Source organism: Catharus ustulatus, chromosome 6 (genome assembly GCF_009819885.2).
Source record: "Catharus ustulatus isolate bCatUst1 chromosome 6, bCatUst1.pri.v2, whole genome shotgun sequence".
Lineage (NCBI taxonomy): Eukaryota > Metazoa > Chordata > Aves > Passeriformes > Turdidae > Catharus > Catharus ustulatus.
The window spans coordinates 47,304,708-47,331,424 of NC_046226.1; the positions used below are offsets into that span (position 1 = coordinate 47,304,708).

Below are 26,717 nucleotides of genomic sequence, written 5' to 3' on the forward strand. Positions count from 1 at the left end.
ATGCTTTCTTCATCTTCCTTTCTTTTAAACTGCATTATTTTACCTTCCTTTTTTGTCTGATATCCTGCTACAAAACTTGTATCCATTTTGTGTTATATATACATTGTGAACATTGTTGTTATGTATGTTACTGTGCTTTAGATACACTCCTAAACCACCAATTGTTCAGTAGCATGATTTTTTTCTCATATTTTGCACTTGCTTTAAAAAGGAGGAGTTTGAAATATCTAAGGCTTATCCCAGTTTACTTTTGACCACTTACATGTATGCAACTGAAGTCACACAGTATGAATGCTTTATTTGGTTTATCTCCCTTTGTTTTTCTGTCAGCTTTATGCACTCTTTTTTTTTCTTATCTGGAGGTCATTGCCTATACCATTTTCTGCTGTCTTTTTGTTACTGGATAGTGTTAAAATGGAGTGAGATACAACTGCACTTTTTTTCTAATTAACTTTTAAGAGGAACATTATTACTGTTAACACAAAGAATACTTGGGTAATACTGTAATGGGGTCAGTTGTTATCACTAACCCATTTGCATTGAACCATCTTTGCTTATGCTCATTGTTTCAAGGATAAGCTCTGCTCAAAGAGATCTGTTCTAAAAAACATGATGTCATAGAGAGAGAAGAAACAAGTACATGGTGGGTGTGTGAGAAGGGCAGGATAATAAAGAGCAGGCAGTAGAGGTAGAATTGTCAAGTGTGGTATTTCTGGTTTTGCTCAGGAATCCTGACAGAAGAAGAAACTTTAAGGACTGGGCACTGTGAGCTTCTTTCTAACAGCAGGGGTGAAGGATGCCTTCTTTTACAAGTGGTCACTATCCACTAAAACTAAAAATGTATCTATAAATAGAGGCAGGGAACTGAAGTAGCCCAACCAGAGGAATGTAAATACTCCTATAATTTTTTCTGTGTTTCTCCTTTATACTGTTTTGATGCCTTCAGAGGTGTTAACAATAAAACATCCCAGCAGGTCTGTTTTTGGTTCCCTGCTTCACCATGAAGGTGTGGATGATTTGGCAAGTCACCTTCTGCAATGCATTTTGGTATCTAAAGACTCTTTTCAGAGCAATTTAAGTGCTCCTCAGAACCTCAGTAAATGTTTGTCAAGATCTTTAGGAATGAATTACGTTTAAATATCTCAGTCTTATATCTCAGTTTTCACTTTGCAAGGCTAAAGTAGCACTTTGATACCTCATAGAATTGTTACACAATAAAAAGTGTAAAGCATTTCATTTACTATAGTAGTAAAAACTGGTGTGGCTCTCATTGAAGATTCATCTCAGGTAGACAAGCATGTTTAATTTGTAATGCTTCTGAAGGAGGAAAAATATAAATCAGTGGGAAAAACCTGAAATCTGATTTTAAAGATGCAAAAAAAAAGGGGATATTTTCAGAGCAGAATGCAATTCTGAATGTTGAGTGTGCTCATGTCCCTGTGTCACATTTAATCTGGCTGGCAGGGATGTGGAAGGCAAGCTCTAGCAACCTGAGTACATACACAGGATCCCTGGATGGCTCGTGCTCTGTCTAACAGCTTGTGCTATAGCCCATGCTGTCACCTTGTATCATCCTGTTATTACTGTTATCAGCTTTGTAAGCTAATTTCTGCAAGCTGTGGTATAGTTGTACCTCTATTTTACAGTGGTCATAATACCTTCAGGGCAGTGGCAGGGCGCCTTCTCCCTGCAGGGGGATTGCGAGTTATGTCTTAATGCTTGCAAATTTGGAAGAAGGGAGAGACTGCAAGTGTTCACCTCCACCCTGAAGAGATCTGTCTTTGTAAGGGAGGTGTGAGAGTGAAATTGTTGAGAGAGTATTTAGCCAGCCTGGGTAAGGTAAGTCACAACTAAATTCAGCTGACAGCATTTTCTTTCCGTGCAGATCCCCCCAGGAAGCGCGTGGACTCTCCAATGCTGAACAGGCACGGGAAGCGGCGGCCGGAGAGGAAGTCCATGGAGGTTCTCAGTGTGACAGATGGTGGATCCCCAGTTCCTGCTCGCAGAGCGATTGAAATGGCACAACATGGACAGAGGTGGGTCTCTGCTTCACCCAGGAGCCCCGCCTGCCTGGGTCTGCCCCCCTGTTGTGTTATACATACAAAGGAGCTCTGGGGCTTTTCTATTTGCAACAGCACTCACTACAACTTCCAGTCACATTTGCACCATGATCTGGCAGCCAGCAGTGCTTGTGCACACAGGACCAGAAGTCCTGCCAGGAGCTTAAGGGTTCTCTTTTCTTGCAGCTATTTCTCAGGAAGCCACCACGTCCTCTGGGCAAGACTCATCTCACCTCTTTTTAATTGTTGAGGACATGGGCATGCAGTCTAAGCTTGTGATACAGGCTGACTGGGCAATGGGATACATAAGGGCTTTGGGAGGTCTCAGACACGTGTCCTGCCAAACAGAAGTTACCTTCTGCTTGTTCTTCTCTGTCTCCAGAGCCTACAACAGGAATCTTGTTGACTGTCTTGGATTAGGTTCCTAGCTTTTGGGCATCTGAAGTTAGATGAAAACCATGCTCCATGTCATCAAAACAACTTGAATCTGAAAAGCCCTGTCCAGGCATCTGTAGATGCCTCCAAAATGTGCTGTCAGAGCCAGCATGCATCTGAAATGACACATAAATCACTACATGCTTTGAAAGTGATGGAATATGTATAATTTGCCTCTTTTCTATTAAAGAAAGTGTCAGTCTTGTGGAGAAACACCAGAGGAAAATGGAAATTCACTTATGTGAACCATGGAAGTTGCTTCCTCAGTCCCTATGACTAGCCTAAGGGAAGCCACATGCATTTGGTTTCACACTTGCATTAATCAATCAATATAAAAGAACACTTCCCATATATGAATTATGATGATGATGATACTGTAGCTTCTGTTTCAGTTTTGACATAATTTTTTATTTGTTCAGCTCTTAAGGTCTGTTAAAACAAAACAAAACAAGCAAACAAAAAAACCACACACACACACAAAAAAAAAAAAACAAACAGCGCCTGCTGTGCCCAAAAACTCACTTTGCTGACTGAGAACTGGGAGAAGAGCATTAAATAATTCCATAGATATTCCAGAGGCCCCTAGAATTGCTGGAAACCTTTCCTGGCAATTGTTACAGTTCTGTCTGCAGTGAAGAAAGAGTGGTGATTTCCAGAATATGCTAGGACTTACTTTAGACTGGATATGTGGCCTTGAGACTGCCATAACGACTTGACCTATTGTAGGTTGGAAACCTGTCTCAAATATGTGATTTGGTGTGAGGTGTGGGTGAAGGAAGTGTTCAGGACAAGGTGTGCTCAGTGTTTCTAACAGGCCTCAAAGGAGTAAGGATGAGCACAACACTGATTCGTTGTTCCACTTGCAGTGTTTACTCTGCTGCTGGGAGGTGCAGAGGCAAATCACCTTTCCCCACCCCAAGGCTCCTTCACAGGGAGTGTCCCACTGGACGGAACAAACATGAGGTGTTAAATTGAACACAGCATTTTCTGAGAGCTGAAACCTTTTCTTCCAGCTCTGACTTTGACTTTGGATTCAGAAGCCCAAAGAGGCAAAGCTGTGTCTTGCTATCCAAAGTATTTATTTTGCTTTTAAATGTCTCACTCCATTCTGCACACGATGAAATAGTTGAAGTCAAAAGGTCTGGGATAAGTTCAGAGCAGAGATACGTCCAGGCTACATATCTGTGAAGAAAGGGTTTGGCTTAAGGAGGAAGCAAAACCTGCGGGGACAAAAGAGATATGGGGCAATGCATGCCACAAGTCAGGGACGGACATAAAAGTGTGATTAAGAGTGGAGAAAGGGATGTAATAACACCATGATTGATGATGATGGGCATGTAGTGCTTGTTTTCGAAGGGTTTAAAGGGAAGATGTTATTTTATTCCACGTGTGAGCTTCCATAATTCACCCCATCCACATCCAGAGATGACAACGGCACATTTTGTGTTGCTGGCAGCACAGTTGTTCATAACACGAACTGGCTTCATTAATGAACCCCAGTGCATGGGGAGTGTCTGGGGACGATGCATTGCTGATGGGGCACCATCTGTCAGAACAGCCAGTAACAAAGTGACAAGTGCCTTCCACCAAGAATGGGCATTTTTAATGGCTGGTTGCATATTGTATGCCATGAAATGACCCACTGACAGTGGATTTTACAGCAGAAAGGTTTAGATCCCCAAGACGGATGCTTTTTTAAGAATTACTTTTCTTTTTTTAAACCCAAGAGATGACTATTCAGTGCTTTTATCCTACAATAGGATAGGAAGATTGACCATGGAATCAGGTCTCCTGTTTAGACACAGATGACTTGTGTAAACATCTGGAGACAGTGCCATTGCTTCATCCTTGAGCTGGCAAAGATACACTTCTAACTAGTAGACAAAACACACCCAAATGTCTTGTGATTTATTCCTACTGTCCTCTTTCCCAGTAGTAAACAGATGTTTGCTTGCACAAAGAGGATTTATGTTACGACCTCAAGTTTACATGTCTGTATCATGATCTGTGCTTTTGATAACCATATGGGGGCCCTGCAAGTGTCTGGTCTTGGCTTGTTTAGGGCACATCTTTTCAATGAAATATAAAACTTGGCAGCCTCCAGCCCTACAGGCTGAGAAAGTATAAAGTGAAAAACATAATCCTTCAATGACTTAGTTTTGAATAATGGACAAGGGAAACTCACACAAAAGGTGCTTGTGGAGCTTACTGGCACCTTGAAATGCTTGTGCCAGCCTCTCCAGGTGCTCTGCAGTGGATCTTTGTACATGGCAAAGTCAGTATGCACAAACACTTGCCCCTCTAAAACTGGTGACTAAGTTTTGTTAATCCTTGGGTTTCTCTGCTAGTTGTCAACTAAACGGGTTCATAATTATATCTTAATTACTTCTGCTGTTCTGGTATCCCCACCTCTCAGACTATCTGGTATTTCATTGAAATGTCAGAAGAAAAGAAGTAGGTTCTGAGCTTAGTTTAACATCAGCTAATTTGTCCCTTGTGTTAAAATCACACAGACTAGGAAGAATTCCATGGGAGCTAGAATCCAGTGGGGATATGCCAGAAATTTTCAGTAGCTTTGCTGTGAGAGTCCAAAAACCATTCTAAAATGGGCGTCATTAACTATTCATTTTCTTCTAGTTTTTGAAGTGGAGAGCTTGCATGAGGGATCAGCTAACATTAGGAAGCAGTGTTCTGTGAAACAGTGAAGAATATTACCAGTGAAATATATTACAGAGAGCTGCCCTTTTAGCAAAGCAAAGGGAATTTCACTTCTAAGCTGCAGGGATTCAGACCCAAGATGAGAAAGAAGGGCATTTCTCTATATGCTGAGTATAGGGAAGAGAGTTGGGAGTAAAGTGGTAATGGACCCTACAAATTAGAGTACAAAATGGATTACTGTTCCTCTAAGAGGCTCTATGGTCTGATTTTAACCTTTTCTGAGAGCATGCTTAGTGTTGAGGTCTTCTGGAAAAGTCGTGAGTAATGAATGCTTTGCAATTAATGCCTTCAGGCATGTTCTGTTTTCCCTGTGACAAAGTAGGTGGTACCTGGGTTTTAAATTGGATAAGGGAGAACAGGGTTTAGGAGTATGCATGGGGGAAGTCATCTAGGACCTCAGAAGTCAGGGGAAGATAACGAACTTGAGCACTGTGTAGGCGTGAGCCGCGACTCTAAAGTAAAAGAAAGGTTTTTCAGAGCATTGCTTAAAAAGGGGAGGATGGGTTGGGGGGCTGGGTGTCCAGCATTGCTACAGGTGACTCTCTTTTATAAAAATGTCCACACTAGTAACTGTGTTTTCTCGCTTTGTTCCTGCCATAGTAAAACAATGTTCAGTAAAAGCCTGGATATCTCTGAAGCCAATCCCAAATTCAACAAAGAAGAAAGGTATAAAAACTGACAATATGTTCCTCTCCTCTACCTCACTGCTGAGACCTTAAAGATGCAGTACTTACCTTCTCTGTGTGGGGACAGAGCTGTTCTCTCTTTTCTCTTTAGAGAGAAGCAAAGAGGGTGGGATATTTACAGCTCCACACTATGTATGTTTTTGTACAGTACCATTCATTTGAGGCTATCCCCAATGCAGCCTTGGACTGTACCAATGATTTCCCCACTAAAATTTCATCCTACTGCTATTTCTGGTTCAATTCTGCCATGAGTAGAAGTTCTGCCCAGGGTAGAAGATATATTTGCTTAAGACTTCCTTGGGAAAGATTGGAATATATAAAACACTATGAAAGCCCAGAATGTTCCACTCCCAGCATTAGAAACAGCAGCACAACTGAGTGACAACAGTCTGATAGACAAACTATTAAGGACCTCTGGTAAGAGAAAAACTCTTTTAAGACTACCCAGGACACAAGAGGAAAATGTGATTGAAAACAGGGGTTTTGGAGGATGATTCTAATCTAGGAGTTCAAATGACAGATGCTGAAGAACAACAGAAAGGGTAACTCCCAGCTGTCAACAGAGGCACAATGGAAGACAGGTAGGCCACCACATTTATGGACTTTAAGTGGACTTAAGTGGGTCCATGAACACAAAAAAAAGTTTCTACTTTTGTGAAAGTTTTTAGTGTACATGTTATTTCTAAAATTTTGGTCTCAGAGGAAGTGAATTTTTCTCTGTGTTGAAAACTGGCATCCCAAAGGATAACTTCATCAAAATGTAATCCTTACATGTTTTGGACAAACACTTAGTTTACCCAAAGGTTACGAGTGTGACATATGATTCAAAAAAGGGAGAAGCAATGGCTTCCTTAAAGGAACCAATGGACTTGGCAAACCATTCTTATTTCCATTTCCCCTTTTCATAGAAATCTTTCTATATAGAGATAAAGGTGTTCTTTAAGCCTCAGGAGATTTGCAGGATGTGTGAAGGACTGTTTTGGCCTTTTGCAGTCTGAGACAGTCTTTGTGGTCAGTGTTTCAAGTCCTGAGCCTGCCACAGGGAGGAACATCGTGCTTCTGCAGGAGAAATTGTGCCTCGTGTGTAAAGCACCCTCTCTAAGATGCCAAAATACCAACAAGCATTGGATTAGGCCTGAATTGTTAGCAACCTTGTAGTTTCACAGCCATGAAGAAATGCAGCCTTTAGTGGCTGGGCTTTCCTGGACTGTTAGTATAGACATGGAAATACCTGCTCCTTTCTCTGATACTCCCTATATATAAGTTCTGTTCTTGAACATGTGGCACTTCTTGCATTAAAAGTTAGTCTAAAGTTACTCCTAAGATGAGCTTTTTCATAGTGATTAGGAATCAGGTGCAGTAAAAGAGATGCAGAAATTTTATCTGTGACAGGAGAGGAGTCTTTAAGCAGATGTTCTGAGCAGCATTCCTTGTTCCTCTGTCCTTCTCTGGCAGCTGCTACAACTGCGTTAGGAGCAGAAGGAATGACACTTCCATATCTTCTGTGGGAATTTCTTAAATCCACATAGGCATTTTTTGTTACCTCTCAACAGACAACAGGAGGAGAAGGTTAGAGCACTACATGAGGATCACCCACAGTCCTGCAATTCATCAGGCTGAATTTTTGAGGACCACATTCACTGTGATCTTACCTGCCTCCCACTTCTAAGAGTTCAAATGAAGAACCTCAGTGGTGGGAATGTAGAGAGCCTGGATTCTAGATCTGCGCACAACCACATGAAAGGAAGGGATAGACAGCAAAGAGGACCCCGGCAAAATGGGGTCACATAATCAGGGTGGCCATTAAATTTTTGTTCAGTGTTTAATTGTCCAATTTTATGATACCTTTTTTAAAGGAATACTGCATCTTTAAGGGTCCCTTCCCTCTAGATGCACATGGTTGTCTTAGTAGCTGAGGCCACTGTCCCTTTCTTTTTCTTTTTCTTTCTGACTTTCTTTCACCCCCTCTTTCAGTGCTTCTCTTCTTCTGTATCTGGGTTGCTGCAGCTCCGTAGTTCACTTGCTTCAGTATTCTAGGGAATGCACATGTCTGCGCTTCTGGGTCTATTGTGTCCTGGGATTGTTCATTTTTTTTTAAACCTCATTTCCCTTTTTCTTTACCCTGTTGTCAATTTGCTTCCATTCTCTTTGTTAACCTCTTCAGTGCCTTCCCGCTGGGAAAATGACTTGAAAGAAACATTATTGAACCTTCTTGCACCCATTCTATTTACATTTTACTATTCTGCATGTGTGAATATGGGTGTATTTTCTGTATAAATATACACACAGGTTCCAGTATATACAATGGGTGTCAATTTGCTCTTCTCAGTTACATCACTGTAGATAGATTGGTACAGGTACAATTGAGGACAACATTGTTTCTAAATAAATACATACATTTGTATATATATATGAATTAGATCCTACCCAAATTTGCACTCCACTGGCTGAAGTATAAATGGAGTGTCACTCAAACACATGAAAAAGAACTTACTGTAATGCTTCTTTCCACTTCTCTATCAGTGCATAGCACAACAGCTTTTTTGTCCTATTCTGATTACGTTTTCATTTGAACTGTTCTCAAAACTGCCTTGGTGGCTCAGCCCAGCACTTGCAATGTTGATGTAACTGGAGGCATGGCTAGTTGCACTGAGCAGTAAACTGTGAAATCTACTGGGCATATATTAAATTTGGCATTTCTGTCTTGTGGCGAATGGATTTTCCTCACCCAGCCAGAGGTAGCTCTGGCAGCTTGGGAGCCTCTTATTGAAAATGGAAGGAATGAGAGAGAGAAGGTGACAGAGAAGAAAAAAAGCGTTGCATCCAACTTGAGAATAATTTGGCTTAATAGCACCAAACAGTTTTTTTAATTCTAATCTAATCTTTGTTAATGTGAAAAGGTGGTGACACTTTCCTGAGTTTGCTTACCTGCACTCCTGAAAACTTAATAACCCGACTATTCTATTTCCATTTTGAATGCTTTGGTTAGTAGATAAAAATTAAGAATACTGATATTTTTAATTGTCACTAACCTTCAAAGTCTTTGTGCCAGAGATTCAGTCTGCTTTTAGAACTGCTTTTTCAGACTCTTTTCAGCACAGCATTGATTTATTCTCCATTCACATTTGAAAGATTTCCTTTGCAACCTACAAGACCCAGAGACTGAATTTATTTTAAATGAAAAATGAGATCCTGGAGCACAAGATGGCATCCACAGAGATAAGTGCTGGGTTGCTGAGCTGGTACGTTCTAGCTGATCTGAATTCCTGACTATAAGACCATCATGACTAATAAGGCAGTATCAAAGCAGATTCACAGCTTGAGCTACAATCTTGTACCCTGGGCTCCCAAGCTGGCTCAGAAATGCATGCTTTAATAACCAATACATTTCACAGTTCATTCGTGGCAAAAAAAAAGTACTTCTTACCAGGCCAGCTTGGGGGACAGAGGGACACTGCACTGAACAAACTGGGGACAAAAAGAACAATTTCCTGGATAACAGTGTGATACAACTGTGCCTTATGTAAGAGGCAGAGAAGAAATGCTGCATGAAGTATGAACCCCATTGCTCTGCTGACTGCTTTAATTTGGATTTGGCTGGGAATTTTTTTTTTATTTTATTTTTTTTTTTCAGCTTTAGTATGTGCCTGTCCATATTCCCCAGTGCCAAAGTTGGATGTGTCTGCAATATGTGAGTGGGACAAAAGTTGTTTTCTGGTCAATGAAACTGTCCCCCTAGTGTTCCTGGTCTCTGGAAAGACTTAGGCACCAGTGGCAATGATTATGACCATTCAGTTCTCCGAACAGTATTTCACTCTGCTTTTCCTACTCTTCTCTCCACCTGCTCCACACCCCTCTCTCTTTCTTTCTCTCTCTCCCGCTCTCTTTATTTTCCCTTTCCGAGGATGGCGAGTGCTGATCCATTGGGGTAAGCTCTAGTTTTGGATTATTCTGGTTGCGGGACCTGTTGTAACTTTGTAGAGAAACTTTTCCTTTGCAATTTCCAAATACAATACAGACTGATAGGCTTCAGTGACTGAGGCTTTACAGCAGGGAGAGAGAGAGAGAGATGTGGGAAGAAGCATTTTTGGTGCTTTTGTGTGTTTTTGTGTGCTTTTTATGTTGGAGGCGCACTCCATATAATTTACTTTTGGGTTCTTTTTTTGTTCTCTTATTTGTCCCTTTATTTCAATGTCTGTAGGCACAATAAACTATCCTCAGACACTGTGTGGATACCAGACACCTTCTGAAAATGAAACCCATTCTCTGTTTAGCACTTTTGTATCTGTTTGGTATTTTTCAGTTAATTTGGATCCTAATTTATCTGGTTTTGTTCTTTTTCTTTTTCTTTTTTTTTTTTAATGGAAGCGAATCCCATCCGTGTTATTAAAAAAAATGCTGGGTATTCCCTCTCTTTTTAGAATATGTTTTCTTAAGAGGTGAACAGATGGCCCTAGAGACAGATATATCTTCAAAGCTCTGTATTTTCAATAAAGGCAGTATAGGTACAACTTAGAATGCAATCACACTTCAAATTAAAGTTCCATTTATAAATACTTAAGAGAAGGAGAATATTATATTAATAAATGATTTAATAAAACTATTGTAATAGATCATTACAGACTACAGTAAAAACTTCTTGAGAGGATGCATATTGAGAAAGCTAATTAGCACCAGTAATATTTACTTCTCATGTTTGCAGCATGCTTCAATATCTGTTAATTCTTTCTAAACCATTTATAAATGGAACTTTAGTATAATTAGCCAATTATGGAGGATGGTGCTGTTCAGCATCACCATCTGTATGGGCTGAAAGGAAGAAGAGGTGTGTTACCAACACCTGCACTCCTTCCTCTGCGCTCTCTGTAAGGCTTCATCTTAGAAGTAGTTATTACCATGAGCAGATCTTCTGACTCAAGCATGAGTATTCCCAGTAAGAGCCTTCACAGTGTTATTTGCATGGTTGGGAATGTAAGACAGTGGAACATCCAAGGTATTCTATATATATTCTCTGAATCAGGATGTGAGGAAGCACAGTTTGTACCTTTCAGACACCCAAAAGTAAGAGTGATGAAATTTGACGCAGCCTGGCTGCTCACCTATTGCATGTTAATTCAGGTCATTGTCAGGGGGGTCATACCCTGAAGTTTCAATTTAGATTTTTCTGGCTTTGAGTGATTAAGGAAAGAGAAGTATCAAATTCCACTCAGTTCCTGCTTGAAGTAAATAAGAGGTTGGCTGGATATTTTCTGGAATGACTTTTCAAAACCACACATGGAATCATACCAATTCAAAATTTCTAAGGCATTTCACCCAGGGACACAAGTCTGATGCACCACTGCACGCTGCATGCATGCTGCAGGTTCCCCTTCTTGAAAGCATGGCTCCAGCTTGACCAGCTAAGAGGCTGTATTCAGCATCCTGGTAAAACTGTGCTATGAAAGCAAGTTCTGCTGGGACTGCAACAAGGTACTCACTCACCTTGGATTGTAAGAAAAGGTTCTAGGAGATAGTTATTCAAAGAAGAAACAAATGTCAAATCTGACCTAAATGCTAAATTCATGCTGTGAAGTTTTTATGTTCTATTGATGTGTCCTAGCAGGGGCACTGTTTAAAGCATTTGGGAACTGACCTGAGAGAAGGGCGATGGAGAGATGCTCTGTACATGTGCTACATGTGTGGTGCAGTTACCAGGCCAGCTGTGCTCTACTGTCTCCTGTTTCTAATGCTGCATTCTCTGAAACCAGCTGGAAACTGGATTGAAGCCCCTCAGTATCAGCAGTAAGGGAGCACAGATGTGGCATGAACTGGCCCTCACATGGCTTCCTCTTGACAGCAGCTGGCTAAAATGAGTAAAAAATTACTTTTAAATGAAGGACCTTTGATACTTTGAATTATCAAATAGATTGAATAAGGTATAAAATCGTAACAGCTACAAATAACAGCCCACACATGCACATTTTGTTTCAGTCCTTTGCCTCTCTCTTTCATAGCTCAGCTATCTCCAGGATATTGTCAGTCCATGGAATGGGAGGAAGAGCCTGCAATGATCTCAGTGTCTTCCTTATGTTTAGAGTGCCCTCTGCATCTTCCTCCTCCTAAACCTTGGGTCTGCCTCCCTAATGTTTTGGGGTTTCTGAATTCCTCCCTCCAGGCTTGTCAAAACAACTGTGTCACTTTGTGAGGAACTAGAGTCTCTTCTTGGGTCTCTAAATCTGGCAGATGTGTTTGAGGGAGTGGTCTTTATCTGAGCAACTGCACTGATTTTCCTGCTTTTATTTCCAACAGCCTTTTGATGACTTCCATTGAGTTAATGCACAAGCATACAGGAATGCAAAACGCAGACTAAAATGAATCACGCACAGTGTTCACACTTTCCTAGTTTGTTGCATTTAGTATTAAGTTATTGGAATAATTATAGATTTAATACTTCCAGTAACATTTAATGCCTGTAAAGACTCTTAGGTTAGTCACTAATAAATACTTCCCACTAAAGAAATGTAGTTCATAGGCATGGAGATGATGTCATACTTCTTTCCACACATAACACATGAGTCTGCCATACCAGTGTGCTGCCTGTAGAGCCTCAGACTTTCATTTTCTGGTGAGAGGGATAAAAATTTAAATTCCTGTTCTTTCACTGCAGCATTTCAGCATAATCAGATGTTTTCATTCCTTTCTTTTGGCCCTGTCCCAGTTCTGTCCACCTGACTCTGAAATACAGGAGCAGTGCATGTGGTTGTTTTTTTTTTTTACAAACTGAATTATAGCATTGCTCAGCTGAGATGATCTTGATGAGAGGGACAAATCTGTCATTTTTGCTTGTTAGCACTTTTTGTACTGGAGTACAGACGCACATAGTAGGCCATCATACTGATTTTATAGCCAGCTTGAGAATCATGTCCCATTTGTAAAGGTAAATTATGGGAGATTTGTTTAAATGAGGGAGATGCAAGGAAAATCTCCTCAGTCTTGGTGTCATATCCTATTGCCACCACTTTCTCATAAGGGAGGGAGAGTTTTGAAAATGTACAGCTCTCTTCTCACCCTGACGCTTAAATTAAACTCAGGCTTCTTTAAACTGTTTCCACTGCTCCTATATACAATTTCCAATGTGGACAAACTGAAGCTTGCTATAGGGCCTACTTTACTTCTTACGTATTTTGCATGTAAATAAGCAGCAGAAATAAATCTTGTTCAGTAGCAATCATGTGGATACTGAATGCATTTTCCAGGAGGATTTCATACTAACTCTCTCTTATGTCCCCTGCCTCAGGCTCCTAGGCTGGATGAAAGCACAGTACACAACAACTATTTTTCAAATATTGCTTCCAATAAAGAATTGGGATTTGGGAGGTGGGACTGCCATCATCTGCCCCTACATATGTGTGATCATTCTTGTAAAAAAATAAGAGGCAATAGGGTTGGAAAGGGAGAATTCAGGGCTGTTGGAAACATCTGATTGCAAAAAGGAAATAACAGAGTGGAACTTTTAATCGAGTGGAATTCAGGTGAGTGTCAGAGAGGACATTCCCACCACAACTCAGAGTTGATGGGAACATCTCCTTGAAGTTGGTGTTTAACTGCATCTCTGGGCACCTGAATGCCTTCCACATTTGTCCAAAATAATCTATAGACTCTTCTTGTAATTTATGGTTTGGAAGAAGCTTTTCCTGATGATTCATGCAAAGAACATTTTAACTAAATGGACTTCCCATCTGCATGACACATCTGTGGTGCAGTCAGCTACTTCACTTACAGGAAAGGCACATACAGTAGTCTTTCAAAAGTGGAGCAGACAGTTCTCCCCTTAAAATTACTTTGCATAAACCTTATGAGTGCCCCAGATCTTGATGGTACAAATTTAGGCTTAATCTAATGCGAAAGAGTGCCAAGAGTGAGCCTCTAGTTTTTTACTGCTGCACTATGATGGGCAGATTGCAGCAGGGTACAAGAAAAAAACCTAAGTGGGAATATTCTGCATAGAATGAGTGCCCCAGGTTTTCATGGTGCCAGTTGATTTAATCTGGCCAAAAAAGCGTGCTGTGAGTGTGCTTTTGGTTTTCACCTACTTGGTGTGATGGACAAACTGCAATGGGATACAAAGAAAACCATTAGGGGAGAGGATACAAGTAGAGAAAACAGAACCAGCCATTGTGTTCAGTTGTAGCCTATTCTCCTTGGAAATATTTCCTCTTTTGCGGTTCACTTTTTTTCAAAGAATTCTACTACTCAAACTTATTTACTAATGTATGTCTGGGAGACCATTTTAGAGACCATTTTTCTGTTTTATTCTACAATAGCTGAAGAGGGTAAACTGATACAGCTTATGGCCTAAATTTGTTTTATATTTTTATATATAAGCTGACATCAAGTATCTGACCTATATAAATTTTTAATATTTATGTGTGTAAACACAGACAGACACCTATTAAAACACATACACCCATGCACTCAGTTTTCTGCAGGAATTTCACCTTTTCATGTTTGTTACCTGAAGGCAAATAATTGCTTTCATGGCTCTTGTTATAGCTAGGCTATTATAGGTAGGAAACATTGGAAGGTTTGTTGTATATTGACATATTGCTGCATGGTGGTTATTGAACAAATAAGTTCTCAGCCAAATTCTCTCCTGTAAGACGTTTCAGTCTTCAAGACAACTTTTCTTCTTTTGAAGAAGGATAGAAAGCAGCGGCCTCTTCACTCATGTACAGTCACACATAAGGTGTGGGGTTTTTTTCTGCAGGGCAGTCCTCCTCCTAGAAACTTCCTCTGCTGAAATGTTTGTGCAGTCTGCCCTGTCTGCTCTTCCATCACATTTAGCATAGCACATTTGTACATTTTTTTGTCAGCAGCTGGCATTTTTCATAAGTGGCCTTTGCTGGAGAGCATGAGACCGTTAGCAGACCTTGTCAGCAGATAGGACAGTTCATTCTCCCTTGACTGGCCTCTTTCTGAGGGCACCTGAGCTGTAATTTTGGTATTAGTAAAGTCAAAACAAAAGCTTGTTATCCACACAGAAGACCTGGCTTGCTTAATGCAGCAGCAAGAAATCTCACTGGAGAGCAAGGATGTGAATCAGTGAGAAGCTAGAAAGGGCTAAACCAATGCAATCTTTGATTTCAGTGGGAAGTCATCACATAAGAAATGATTGTGCACTTCAGTCGAGGGGACTTGGGGTTTTAATTATTACCTGGAATAACTCCCTGCCTTTTTGCCTTGTACACATGGTGCTTTTCCATGTTGCTTGTGACAGAAAGTCTCATTTTGTAACCGCCAGCACTGTGCAAAGCAGAATTCTTAGCACAAGCATGTCTTCACCATCCTTTTGAATTGAGCTGTTCAACCTGCACAGAGCAGATCTAGTAGCTTCCATGTACTTGATGACCAAAAAGAAAGTAGTAACTGCCTTAATCAAAAGGGATTCCAGTATTCTCCCTGAGCAACAGCATTTCTTTGATTTGAGAGGGGAGCAACTGAAAAAACTGACAGTAGTGAAAGGAAAGAAAAGGATAGTTACGTCCTTTTCCAATGACAGCCTCCCTCCTCCTCCTCACTTCATGCCTGTGCCTGTGGTGGCTGGTGTTCAGGGTTATTACATGTCCAGCTTTTCTGAGGGATGTTTTCCTTGTTGTGTCCATTCAGGTCTCGGTCAATCAGCGGAGCATCATCTGGGCTCTCCACCAGTCCTCTCAGCAGTCCAAGGGTAAGTGGTGCTGCTTCAAGATCTGTTGGTCCAGTCCACTCACACATGCTTGATGCTTTTTGACATCTGTTGCACCAGAGCTGTGGCTCTTAGCTGGGATGTTTCGCTTTTCCTTAGCAGCTTGTAAATTTTCATGGTTGGTGAGGGAAATGTTACTTACAAATGCAAGTGGAGAAATTCTCATACATGTTCCCTGCACTGTTAGCAGGGATCTCACTGTACCCTTGCCCTTTTTCAGTCTCATAAGCACACAGAATAACATTGCTATGACTAAACACTCCATATCCAGCTGAGGTCTGCATACAGCCTGGTTTCAGACCAAATGATCAGAACCATTTCACAGCTGCCTTCAATTAGGTCACAGTAAAGCACCAAAGCATGCTGGTTATCTTCTGTGTGCCTCAGAATAGCTCATATTAGGAACTCAGAGAAAATAAATTACACAAATTTGAGGGCTAGCAAATTTAAAAGAAAAGTAAGAAGTTGACTGACTAGGATGAGTAAAGAACATTTAAATCCCTATAAATAAGGTACTTTCACATGCCCTTTTTAAGTAGGCAGTCAACAAAATACTGATACTCAACTAATACTGATACTCAGCCAGTACAACACATGCTTGATAGTACATTAGTACAGTACATAGTACTGTAACAATTTCTATATGCAATGACAGAGGCCTCCCTCTTCTTGTTAACTGCTTTCGAGATAAAAGTTAGTATTCCTAGTGCTTGAAAAGGTCAGCTAAGTCACTTTAAGACTGCAGTGCCTAACAAAAGTCTAGACCTGATCAAAAAGTCCATTGGGCTGTGACAATGTCTGGCCCAGAGTCTCTGGAGGATTTCTATGTACTTCCCATGACTTCATGATGAGATGCTGTCCCCCATTAGAAATTTATATAGTCCATGTCTTAGGGTATGAATACAACTATGGATCTACTCTTAGTTATATGAAGATAACATCAGTATTCCAAGTATTTGAAATTGCAGTTCCACTCTAAGATTCTGTGTAATTCTTGTGAATAAAGACACATTGTCAGCTATAAGTTTGTAGTCTAGTAAAGCTTCCAGCACTTTGCTTGATTGCTATTTTCTGAAATCTGTTTTGGGCTCCTGCTAATTTTTATCCTGTTTTGAAATTGGCATAAATGTTCTAGTAGTCTCATTTATGTCATTAAATCCTAAGGACCAGTAAAGTTCCATTTCTTTCTTTTTGCACTGGGACTCCTGGTTGCCAGTAGAATGGAGCAGAGGTCTGCAAAATGTGCTGGAAAAGAGCATGGAAACAGTTTTGTGCACAAAATAAGCATCCAGTGAAGCAAACCTAAATCTTGATTTCAGTAATTGATCTCTTGGGGTCAGTTTCTGACATCTCAGTAGGACAACATCAAAGAATAAGTTTGCCGAGATCTGTCGCTGTGTCTTACCATTATTATTTAATAGGTAGTTGATTAAATAGTCTTCAAAGGGATTTAGCAATCAGGTGGCATTTTCAGAAGATCATAATGATATTAAGGCAGGTCACATTTGAAGCTTAAAAGGAAGTATTGGAATAAAAATAATATTTTTTTAAACATCCTTACCTATGCTTCTAATAGCACCTTAGATTATTGAAAGAGAACATACTTTAAAAAGCAAATACGCCTTTCACTTTTTGCACTGCTTAGGTTCAGTTCTTTGAAGAATTCAATTCAGCAGCAAATAAAAGTTCTCGAATTTCACAAGATCTTGCTAATGGTGTTCCACATTGCACCAGCTGAAATCAAGACCTAATCTTGTTCCTCATTTCATTATTAAATATGTGGTAATTAAGGGTGCCTCTTCAGATTCTTAATGGCTTAAGAGAGAGTTGAATCTGACTTTATTTCTTTCAAATCTACTTCTCAAACCATCATACCTGTAAGATAGGAAAATTGCAAGGTAACACTTGCAATTAACAGTTTTTGAGTTTTGTCCATTGGTGTCATTTGCAAATAGTTAATAGTCAGATGCCAATAATGACTTCCACAAATTAACCACTCTCCTCATATTTTCTGCTTCCTTGCTCATTGACAATCAGAATTCAGCAACATTGCAGACTTTAGTTTAACTTCACAATCCTAATAATAATACAAATATCTTGATATAGTGATTTTCCTTTCATTTTGGTGGCCTAACCCTAAGTTGTTTGAAGTTATTACCAAACTTTGATGCAAACAGTTTAAAGACATAAGTCTTATATACATTTCTACAGTTTTTTAAATATGGCAACATTGTGCTGATCCCTCACACACAGGAAGGAAATTCCCTAGTGAATGTGTTTACCTGGGACTGGGGTTTAACGCAAGGTTACATGTACATGGTATGTCTGGTTGGTTCTTGATTACAGCTTATAGGTGTCAAGAACTAATAATAATAACAATGGTGATGTGTAATTTTTCATGGGTAATAACTTTGTAGAAATCAGAATCTGAGAGTAGACCGAGGCTGAATATCTTGAGTAGTGATTTCTATTTTTACAATTATTCCAGTACTTGTAATCTAAGGTGTTAATTGCAATGTTTTGTAAGGACAATTTTTTTTTGTTTCAAATGTGATTTTTAGCTTTTTAGCTGATATCCCTTAAAAGGCTTCTACCCTTCCAAGTCTGTCTATTGCTGTGGTGTCAAAGTATGAATGGTTTCCCAAAATACCTCTTAACATGTGTAAATGTTCCTGTTTGGGAAAAAAAATCATAATCCCATTTTAGTACCTCAGTGTTGGATTATGAACTTTACTTGTCTTTTTTCTTTTTAAACTTGTGTCTTACAAAACAATGGCTCCCCCACCCTCTTCTTAGACTTGGGACTTAATGGCAAATATTGCTGAGACTTTATGACAGAAATTCCAATTATCAAGCTATCCTTCAATGCAATGAGGGATATTGGAGGAAAAGCATAAAGTTGCCAGACCTCACTGAAGTTTTTACTGTAGCAGTTTAAAATTCAAACACCAATCTGAGTTCATATATTTCTCATGGTGTTGTGTGCTCTGAAGCTTCCAAGTGAAGGCTGAGCAATTTAACCTTCCAGATCAGGGGAGGAGAGCAGGTGCCCAGGTGGCATCACTCTCCCTTTTCCCCCACTTTCTGCAATGGGTGGCTGCAACTGGTGCATTACCCAGCCAGGGGTAAAGAGGAAGGAAAGAGGTTCTGACTGGTGTGTGCAGTAACTGTGTGTATCCCCTGCCACTCTGTATGTATCACACACCTGTTCTGAGTCTCATCTCTCTACTGGGTTTGCATATGGGCACATGGAGCTGAAAGAGGTGGTCCCATTCTTGGCACATCTCAATTTGTCTGTGGCTTAAGTGGTTCTTCTTCCCCTTCCTCACCTCCCTACAGCATCGTGCTTCTCTCACTGCAGGGCAATCAGAACAATCCCAGAGAGATGGCATTTCTCTCTTCTTTTTTTCTTGGTTACTTTTTTTTTTTTTCTTTATTTCTTTCTTTTTTTTTTTTCTTTTTTTTTTCTTGTTCCTTTTGTTGTACTTTTCTTTCTGTTGTTTTCCTTTGCTGACACGTGGTTGGTTAATACGATGAAGCCTGTTATGACACTGTTGTTCTTGCTGCTGCCGCTGCTGCTGTTGTTGAATATGCTGTGTTCCCAGCTAACTGCATGTCTTTTTTTTGTTTTTTGTTTGTTTGTTTGTTTTCGTTTCTTTGCAAAATCCCTCCCCCCCACTATCCCTTCACTCCATCTCCTGTGTCTCCTTGTGACATGGTGCATCTTTGTGACTCGAATGGATTTTGTTCTGACTTTCCTTTCTCTGCTCGCCCGCTCTTTGCGTATTTCACTGTTTTTGATGTGCATGGACACTCTGCGTCTGTCTCGTAGCCTATCAGAAAGTTCTTCATCCCCCCTCAGACCTCCGACCTCCCTTTCTCTCCCCGACCCCAAGTCTCCTTGGACCCCGATGCTTGTAGGAACGCCTCCAGGCCTGGACATGTACTCCAACCAAAGCCAGCACTTCAGCCCAACCCAAAGACGCAGACTTTGCCATCCAAGAGCAAATTGGCTGAAAAACCACTCCAGTCTACTAAATCCAACCCACTCCCTGCCAGCAATGCCAGCGCCCCCTCTTCCCAGAACAACCCTGTGCAGAATGCTCAGGGCCGCTCGCCTGCTGCCGGCTTTAACCCACAGCTGGCTGTTCCTAAAGTGCAGACCAACCCTATGTCTCCTGTTAGATTGCTCCCTTCTAGTACTGACCCAAGCACCAAATCTATCCCCATCATACAGGTCACCCCTCACCCCTCTCCAAGGGGAAGTCCCCTCCCTACCCCCAAGGGGACACCTGTTCATACGCCAAAGGAGAGCCCAGCAGGCACACCCAACCCAACACCACCATCCAGCCCCAGCATTGGAGGAATGCCTTGGAGGACACGGCTCAACTCCATCAAGAATAGTTTCCTGGGGTCTCCTCGCTTCCATCGTCGGAAATTACAAGGTGAGTACCCATCCAAACATACAGGGTGACTCTGATTTGGGCAGATATTCAGCAAGAATTTTATACCTGTCTGTGGCTCTGCAAATTCTTTATGCCAAAGGACTGAATATCGGTGTGGAAAATGAGAGTGGTAGCATCAGCCAAGCTCTAACCCTCTGGGACCAGGCTCTGTCGTGCCACTGCCCCTGCTCCAAGAGCATCTCCTGAGCCCACTTCACACTCCAGCCATGCAGCTCTTAACTATCCCTGTTGTGGCTCCTAGACTGCAAGAAAAGTCTGTCTTCAGTTTCTTCACTTGCTTTGCAAGTGCTCAGGGCTAGGGCTCAGCCATTTCCCCTGTGGTTGTGCTCCACTGCCTCTCCATAGCCACAGGCTGAGCCTTATGCTGAAAAAAAGACAGCCGGAGGCAATAGGCTGAAACTGTCCTTCTGAAGCACAGCTTTTTTGATCTTGGTTAATGCTTTTTTTTGCCTCCTTTGGTAATTGGTGCAAAAATCTCCTTAATACAATCAGTGCTTTCATATCTGCTGTCCTACTTCAGTTTTCTAAGTCTCTAGGGTGTTGAGATGTGCAAAATTTTCTTCCTGGAGCTCCAGGTGGCTTTTTTGCATGCCAGCAAAGGGCACCCAAAGTCACATGCCTTATCCTTGGACGTCAGCAGCAGCTATCCCAACACCCTGTGGTTTTGCAGGGTACTGGGACATGATCCCATGGGAAAGGACAATTACAGCCATAGAAGTGTTAGATTTTGAGTTATGATGGTCAGTGCCATTGTCTCTGAGGTGGTCAGAGAACTGCAGGGAATTGCAGCAGTGACTGAGCTGCGTCCAGCTGGGCTTTGAGGCAATTGCAAAACAGTTGCATTGGCACAATGTGTTTGGGTCTAAACCAGAAGCCACTGAAGCCAGTGCAAGATTACCTAATGACCTAAGGAAAGGTGGAGTGAGCATTGAAATGCAGCACTTGATCAGATGCAAAGATCTAGAAACATATGACCAGAGTTTGAATGTCAGATTTAGCCTGCAGAGGCAATGGGGAAATGCAAGCAAGTGCAGAATTGTTTCATTGGTGTACAACTAGAAAATGGAAGGTGTACTGAATCATCAAATTTCTTTTCTCCCTCCCTCTCTTTGGCCGTCTGTGCATGAGCAGTACCTACACCGGAAGAGATGTCTAATTTAACCCCAGAATCATCCCCAGAGTAAGTATTTTACCTTTTTTTTCCACCAAATTACCTTTTACCACCAAATTTCCTGGCCTGAATGCCATAAGCTGACATATTTCTGTTCCAGATCATTATATTTGTAAGCTGTTGTCCTTTGGGTGGGGTAGAGATGTGAAATGATTCCTTTGATGAGGGCCCTGCATAAAATCTATACCTCAGTAATGGCAGTGGGGTCAACAGGTGATGAAGGAGTCTCCCGTAGCCATTTTCTCATTTTCTCACAGCTTGCTGACTTTGCTGTGTTTGTAACATGTTCCTTCTCTCTTCATTCATCTGGTTGTCAAGTAGATCACTTCTTGGGACTGGAGAGGCTAATCAGTGGCTTATACTGGCACTAACTGTGCACCAAAAAGTCTTCCTTTTAGTACAGGAGAGTTTGCATCCTCAGGATAGCATGCAGGAAGCTCTACTACGATAATTCAGAGGGACCCTTGGCTGCGAGAGTAAGTGCAGTGTTAATATCAGGCAGCAGTACTGGGACATGGAGAAGCTGTTTCATATTCACCAGGCTCATTCCTAAAAGTCAGTGTACATTTCAACCATTTCACTGCACAAATGTGCATCACTGTGTGGCAGGTTTGGAAGTCCCTGCCAGAGTGCTGCTCCAAACACTTCCTAATATGCAACAGATGCCAAATTATTCCTTTTTATTTTCACAGCTTGTGTTTGTGCACCCAATGCCCATAGACTTAGCCTGCCAACCAAGGCAATTTGGCCTCTTGTTAAGAGACTTATATGAAATATTCATGAGTCTTGGATGGGAATTTTGAGCCTAAAGTTTTGAAATTGGTGACAATTCATGACTTGCCCCAGACCTGGTTTTTATCTGGTGTGAGATGGGCACTCTATGTGCAGTACTGCAGAATGGAGAGGGATAAAGACTTCAGAGAGGGAGAAGTAGGGATTAGTAAAGGTATCCAGGAAGAAAAATGGAATATACTGTCTTTTCAACACTTTAAAGCATTTACTAATAGAGAGGCATGAGAGAATTTCATTAAATTGGTACATCATTATCACAGAAATATGCAATACTCTCATCTCACATGTTTTTAAAGCCATTAAAACAGAAATCCTTTAGAATTAAATCTCTTCATTGCATGTATGTTGGTGGAAGTTTTGCTGTTAATTTATTGCCTTCCCTGCTTCCCACTCACTCTTTAAAAGCTGGTGGAGAGAAGTAGTGCCTGTCATTTGAGGTAGTTTGGATGCAAGTCAAACCCTAAGGCCCTCTTTTCTTTTTCTGTATAATTGCCAAATTAATGAGTTCAATTGGGCTGCACCCTGCAGTAAACATAATAAAAGTCATAAAAAAGAATGAACTCGATTATATTTTAATGATAGATGTCTGTTGCTCAGTGCCCACTTCCACATGTCTTATTTTTTCCCATATTTTCTTCTTTTCTGTAAGAAATAAGATATCCTTATCAAGAGCTGTATTGACCTCATGGGTTGAGTGATAAATACATGTCCTAGCTCTGTCTGGTACAGCAATGCCTGCCATTCTTTTAACAAACCTGATGGTTAGGTAATACACTTTGACATGTCTGGGTAATGCTGTTCTCTCTCATGTGAAAAAGCCCTAGAAAATGTGTTAGGGATGACATTTAAAGAGACTTAGCTCCAGCTGCTTTAAATCTGCAAAGCTCCATTTGCTTGAGTAGAAATGCTGCTGTTTATGCCAGACAGGTAAACCTCTGGAGGTTACTGATCCATGTGCTCAGAGACAGAGAGAGAACACAGAAGGGTACATGGTCAGACACTCCAAAAGCAGGAAAAGGAACAACATTACAGGAGTGAGAAATTTTGGTGTGAAGTAATAAAGCACCAGCCTCTATTTTCATGCTAATTTCTTTGCTTTTTCACCAACTGGACATCTGATTGGGTTCCCTAGTGTAATCTACAATAGCCAGCCTCCCCCACATCTCATCTCCTATCTCACTCCCCTTTTCAGAAGTTTGCCTTGGTAAGAGAAGATTCTAAATTTTAAGTACATTTTATACTGCTTGCAGCCTGATCTTGAGAGATGCTGAAGCGTGTCATTAGGGGTGCTGAGGATTCATATACATTTTAACCCAAGTTAGTAGCACTTAATTCCAAGAGGAGAAAATCCTTTACTATGTAATTTTACTCCAAAGCTGTCCCCTCTTCTCAGTGGGCCTGTTCCCTAGGTATATGAGTACAGCTCGTTCTGCCAGTTTTGGGGAGAAAAGCCAGTGCATGTGTGCTGCGTCTTGATTCTGCTCGTTACAAAAACAGGAGAGGCCACTGGCATCTATTCTGTCTTATGTGACACCAGCAAAATTATTTTAGTGAATTCAAATGATTTACAAGCTGGAGCATAGCCCAGACTAGCAGTGAATCTTCCAGACTCTATTACTGGTGATAACCTCACCAAGGAAAAGAACCCAGATGGATTCTGGAGACTCCAGACCATGTTGAACAGGAAAAAAACTCCCTATGTTCTGGGCCCTCGTTACCTATGCTTGTTAAGAGGCCTATAAATGAAGGGCTATCAAAACCATTAATGAAAATACAAAAATGAAAAGCCATATTTTAAGATGGCAGAGCTGCAATTAAATAAGCACACTTTTCCAGGCCCATGCTTCTCCTTGGCCCCTGGAGTCCATCCAGCCAACCCAAGTTCAGATGATGATGCATCCAAGGCTAAGACAAGCAGCCGTTTTAGATGGATAACCAGGTGCTAATTTACTAATGAGCACAGACCCCTTACATGCAGGGAGCTATTGCCCCAGCTCTCCAGGGGCTTGCAGAGTTGTTGTGGTGTGTGAGAGACACATGAGCTAATTATGTATGTAATTTTCTTTCTCACTCTAACCCTGGCTCCTTAACGACCATTTAAATGAGAGGCCCTTTCTCTTTACTGCTCCCTATGCTAATCACTGGCTCACTGGCTTAGTTACAGCTGCCTATGAATATTTTAGGGAGTGAGTTACCCAGCCCACTTTAATTGAGTAGGGGGCACTGTTTTACCAAATTGCAAGTGAATCTTTCGGCACTCTTATTTTTGGCTGCCTGCAGTAAATGAAGCAAGTCATTATTTGCCCAGCTGAGTGGTCTTCCAGTTGTGGTCTTTCTGCTGTGTGCATTAAATGGGCAGTGGGCCCACAGCTGCACAATTCATGGAGCACTATGGGATGGGGAATGAGTGCAAATTGCTGGACATTGCTGAGGTCAAGTTTTATTCTTTATCCTGAAGGCCTAGACTTTAAATTAGTTTCTTAGTTTGCTCCTCTCAGCCTTTGTCTTTTGTCTGCCTCTGCCTCACTTTGCTGCAGAAAGTGAGGCTGCTAGCAGCTTGCTCCAGCTGTTTATTGCTTTGATGGAAAACTGGTGTGTAGTAATCCCTTTTGCAGATGGCTCTCCTTGTCTGGAGAGATTGTCTTCTTCCACTGTGTTGTCCACCCTCTTGCTTGCCATACTGCAAACTGGATTTGGTGTTATAAAGTATGCTGTAGAGGGGAAAAAAACAGGCAGTCTCCTGGTGGCAAGTCTTTTAATTTCTGACATTTTCATGCTGAATTCTTCCCTACTAGAATATGGCTGATTTAAGTGTGATTTTCCCTGGGTTTAGTTTGGTCAGGCAAGTCTTCAGCTGTGTCTCACAGCTGACAGCCTCTTTTCTCCTCTCAAAACCACACCTGTCAGAGATGCTACTTTCAGGTTCCAGATAGTGTCTCTCATTAACATTCATGTTCCTGCATTCTTCCTTTAGTCTGTGCAATTTAAAAACCAGTGTCAATGAAGTGCATTGAAATGGTTAAACAATAAGCAAAATCAAACGTTTTCTGATACAATCACTGTGAAAAAACAGCAATTTCATTTTATGCTGAAACCACCATCTGATGCTGGAACAAACTGAGGAGCTGGACTGCTGTCAGTGGAAAGCCTGAACTGTGCATGGTGTTGTTTTCTCCTTTCTTAATGCTGCAAATTCAATCCTTGGTAGGCTGGCCAAAGTTCACACACTATATAGACACCCTGAATGGGACTAATGAATGGGACAGTCCTAGTCCTGGTCTTGCATAATTGTGGATTTCACTCACTGGTAGATTGGAGCTCCAGTGAAATCTCTAGCTTGCTTTAAAAAGCAGGGTCTTGTGAGTGTACAGGACACCTTCAGAAAAACATCCTTCCAAGTCCTGTAACACCAAAGGAGTTGAAATTGGGTGGGAAGGAACTTAGATCTTTATGCTGCATGTTGTCACAAGAAATTGAGAGATCTCTGGAGAAAAACCTGAAATGTGTCCCCTGATTTATATGCACATTATATATGCAGTATCCATTGGCTCAGTCAGAAGAGGTACCACTACTCCTGATTTTTCATTGTTGTTGACACATGCTGCCAGACTAAGGCTGTGTGGTCTATCATTTCATCAGTTTTCACCAAGTGAAATGTCGTCCTGGATGTTCTCTGATGTTATTTCCCACTTATTAGTAGTAATACCATCATACCTGGAGTGTCATCAAAACTTTTTTGTGTGTTTTTTAATATTTTTTCTAGCTAGGGGCATGTAGGAAATAAGAAATAGTGTTCCATGCTCTAAACATCTCTTTCTTTTCATCACATCAGGCTTGCCAAAAAATCCTGGTTCGGTAACTTCATCAACTTGGAGAAAGAAGAACAGATTTTTGTGGTCATTAAGGACAAACCACTAAGCTCCATTAAGGCTGATATAGTCCACGCTTTCCTCTCGGTGAGTCACCCCAGCTGCCTCTTGGAGGCATCCCTCACTGGTCATTCCAGGACTCCATGTGCCAAATCTTATTGTACAGGGGCTCTGCTGCTTCAAAAGCATCCTCTGTGGATTTAATTTACGTGGCCTGCACTGGATTGTGTGTGAATTGCTAATTGTAGATAATGCTCTCTAAGGTGAGAAAATATTTCAGCTTTCTTGGCAAGCCCTCCAGGTTGCCAGAGTTTGGAATGCCACGGCAGTGGAGCATACTGCTGGCACAGTATCAAGACAGTGATTTGCTGCTTTGTCAAATCAGCCTTACAGTCACTGGCTGGGCAGCAGATTAGGTCTCCCTTTGATGGGTACGCCCTCCACCACTTCAGCCAGACAAAAAGCCTGTCTTACATCTGCATTTGTTACTTTAAATCCCCACTTCAGTTCTATATGGCAGAAAGAGGGGTAATTTCTTCTGATGTCCAGAGTTTCAGTCATTGCAGATGTGGTTTGTATGCAGCCTAAGAAAACAGAGGGAAATTATCTTTTTTTCATTTAGAGAGCCCTTGTTCTCATTATCTAGAGGTACCAGTGATGAAAAAGTCAGCACAGCAAAGGTAATTTAAGAGGTTTTTCAATTCAAGGTAGTCAACAATATAATCAGACTTTTTCCAATAGAACTAAGAGAAGGAAACTTAATTTTGTATATAGTTTGTTGTATTGATTTTTTTTT

General features: G+C 41.1%; 1 protein-coding gene across 13 annotated transcripts in view; it reads left to right on the plus strand.

Annotated features, from left to right (window-relative positions):
* The window catches only part of BRSK2 (BR serine/threonine kinase 2), a 300,531-nt gene that overhangs the window by 249,000 nt on the left and 24,814 nt on the right, over positions 1-26,717 (plus strand). For 7 of the 13 annotated variants that reach the window (XM_033061786.1, XM_033061783.1, XM_033061784.1 and 4 more), the window contains exons 12-18: positions 1,886-2,036; positions 5,814-5,879; positions 9,804-9,827; positions 15,545-15,605; positions 19,861-20,068; positions 21,221-21,269; positions 25,885-26,008. In XM_033061786.1, coding sequence (XP_032917677.1) covers positions 1,886-2,036; positions 5,814-5,879; positions 9,804-9,827; positions 15,545-15,605; positions 19,861-20,068; positions 21,221-21,269; positions 25,885-26,008 — 683 coding nt within the window. Of the gene's footprint in view, positions 1-1,885; positions 2,037-5,813; positions 5,880-9,803; positions 9,828-15,544; positions 15,606-19,455; positions 20,069-21,220; positions 21,270-25,884; positions 26,009-26,717 lie in introns of all 13 variants that reach the window. The other 6 variants (XM_033061785.1, XM_033061789.1, XM_033061790.1 and 3 more) reach the window with 3 other exon arrangements.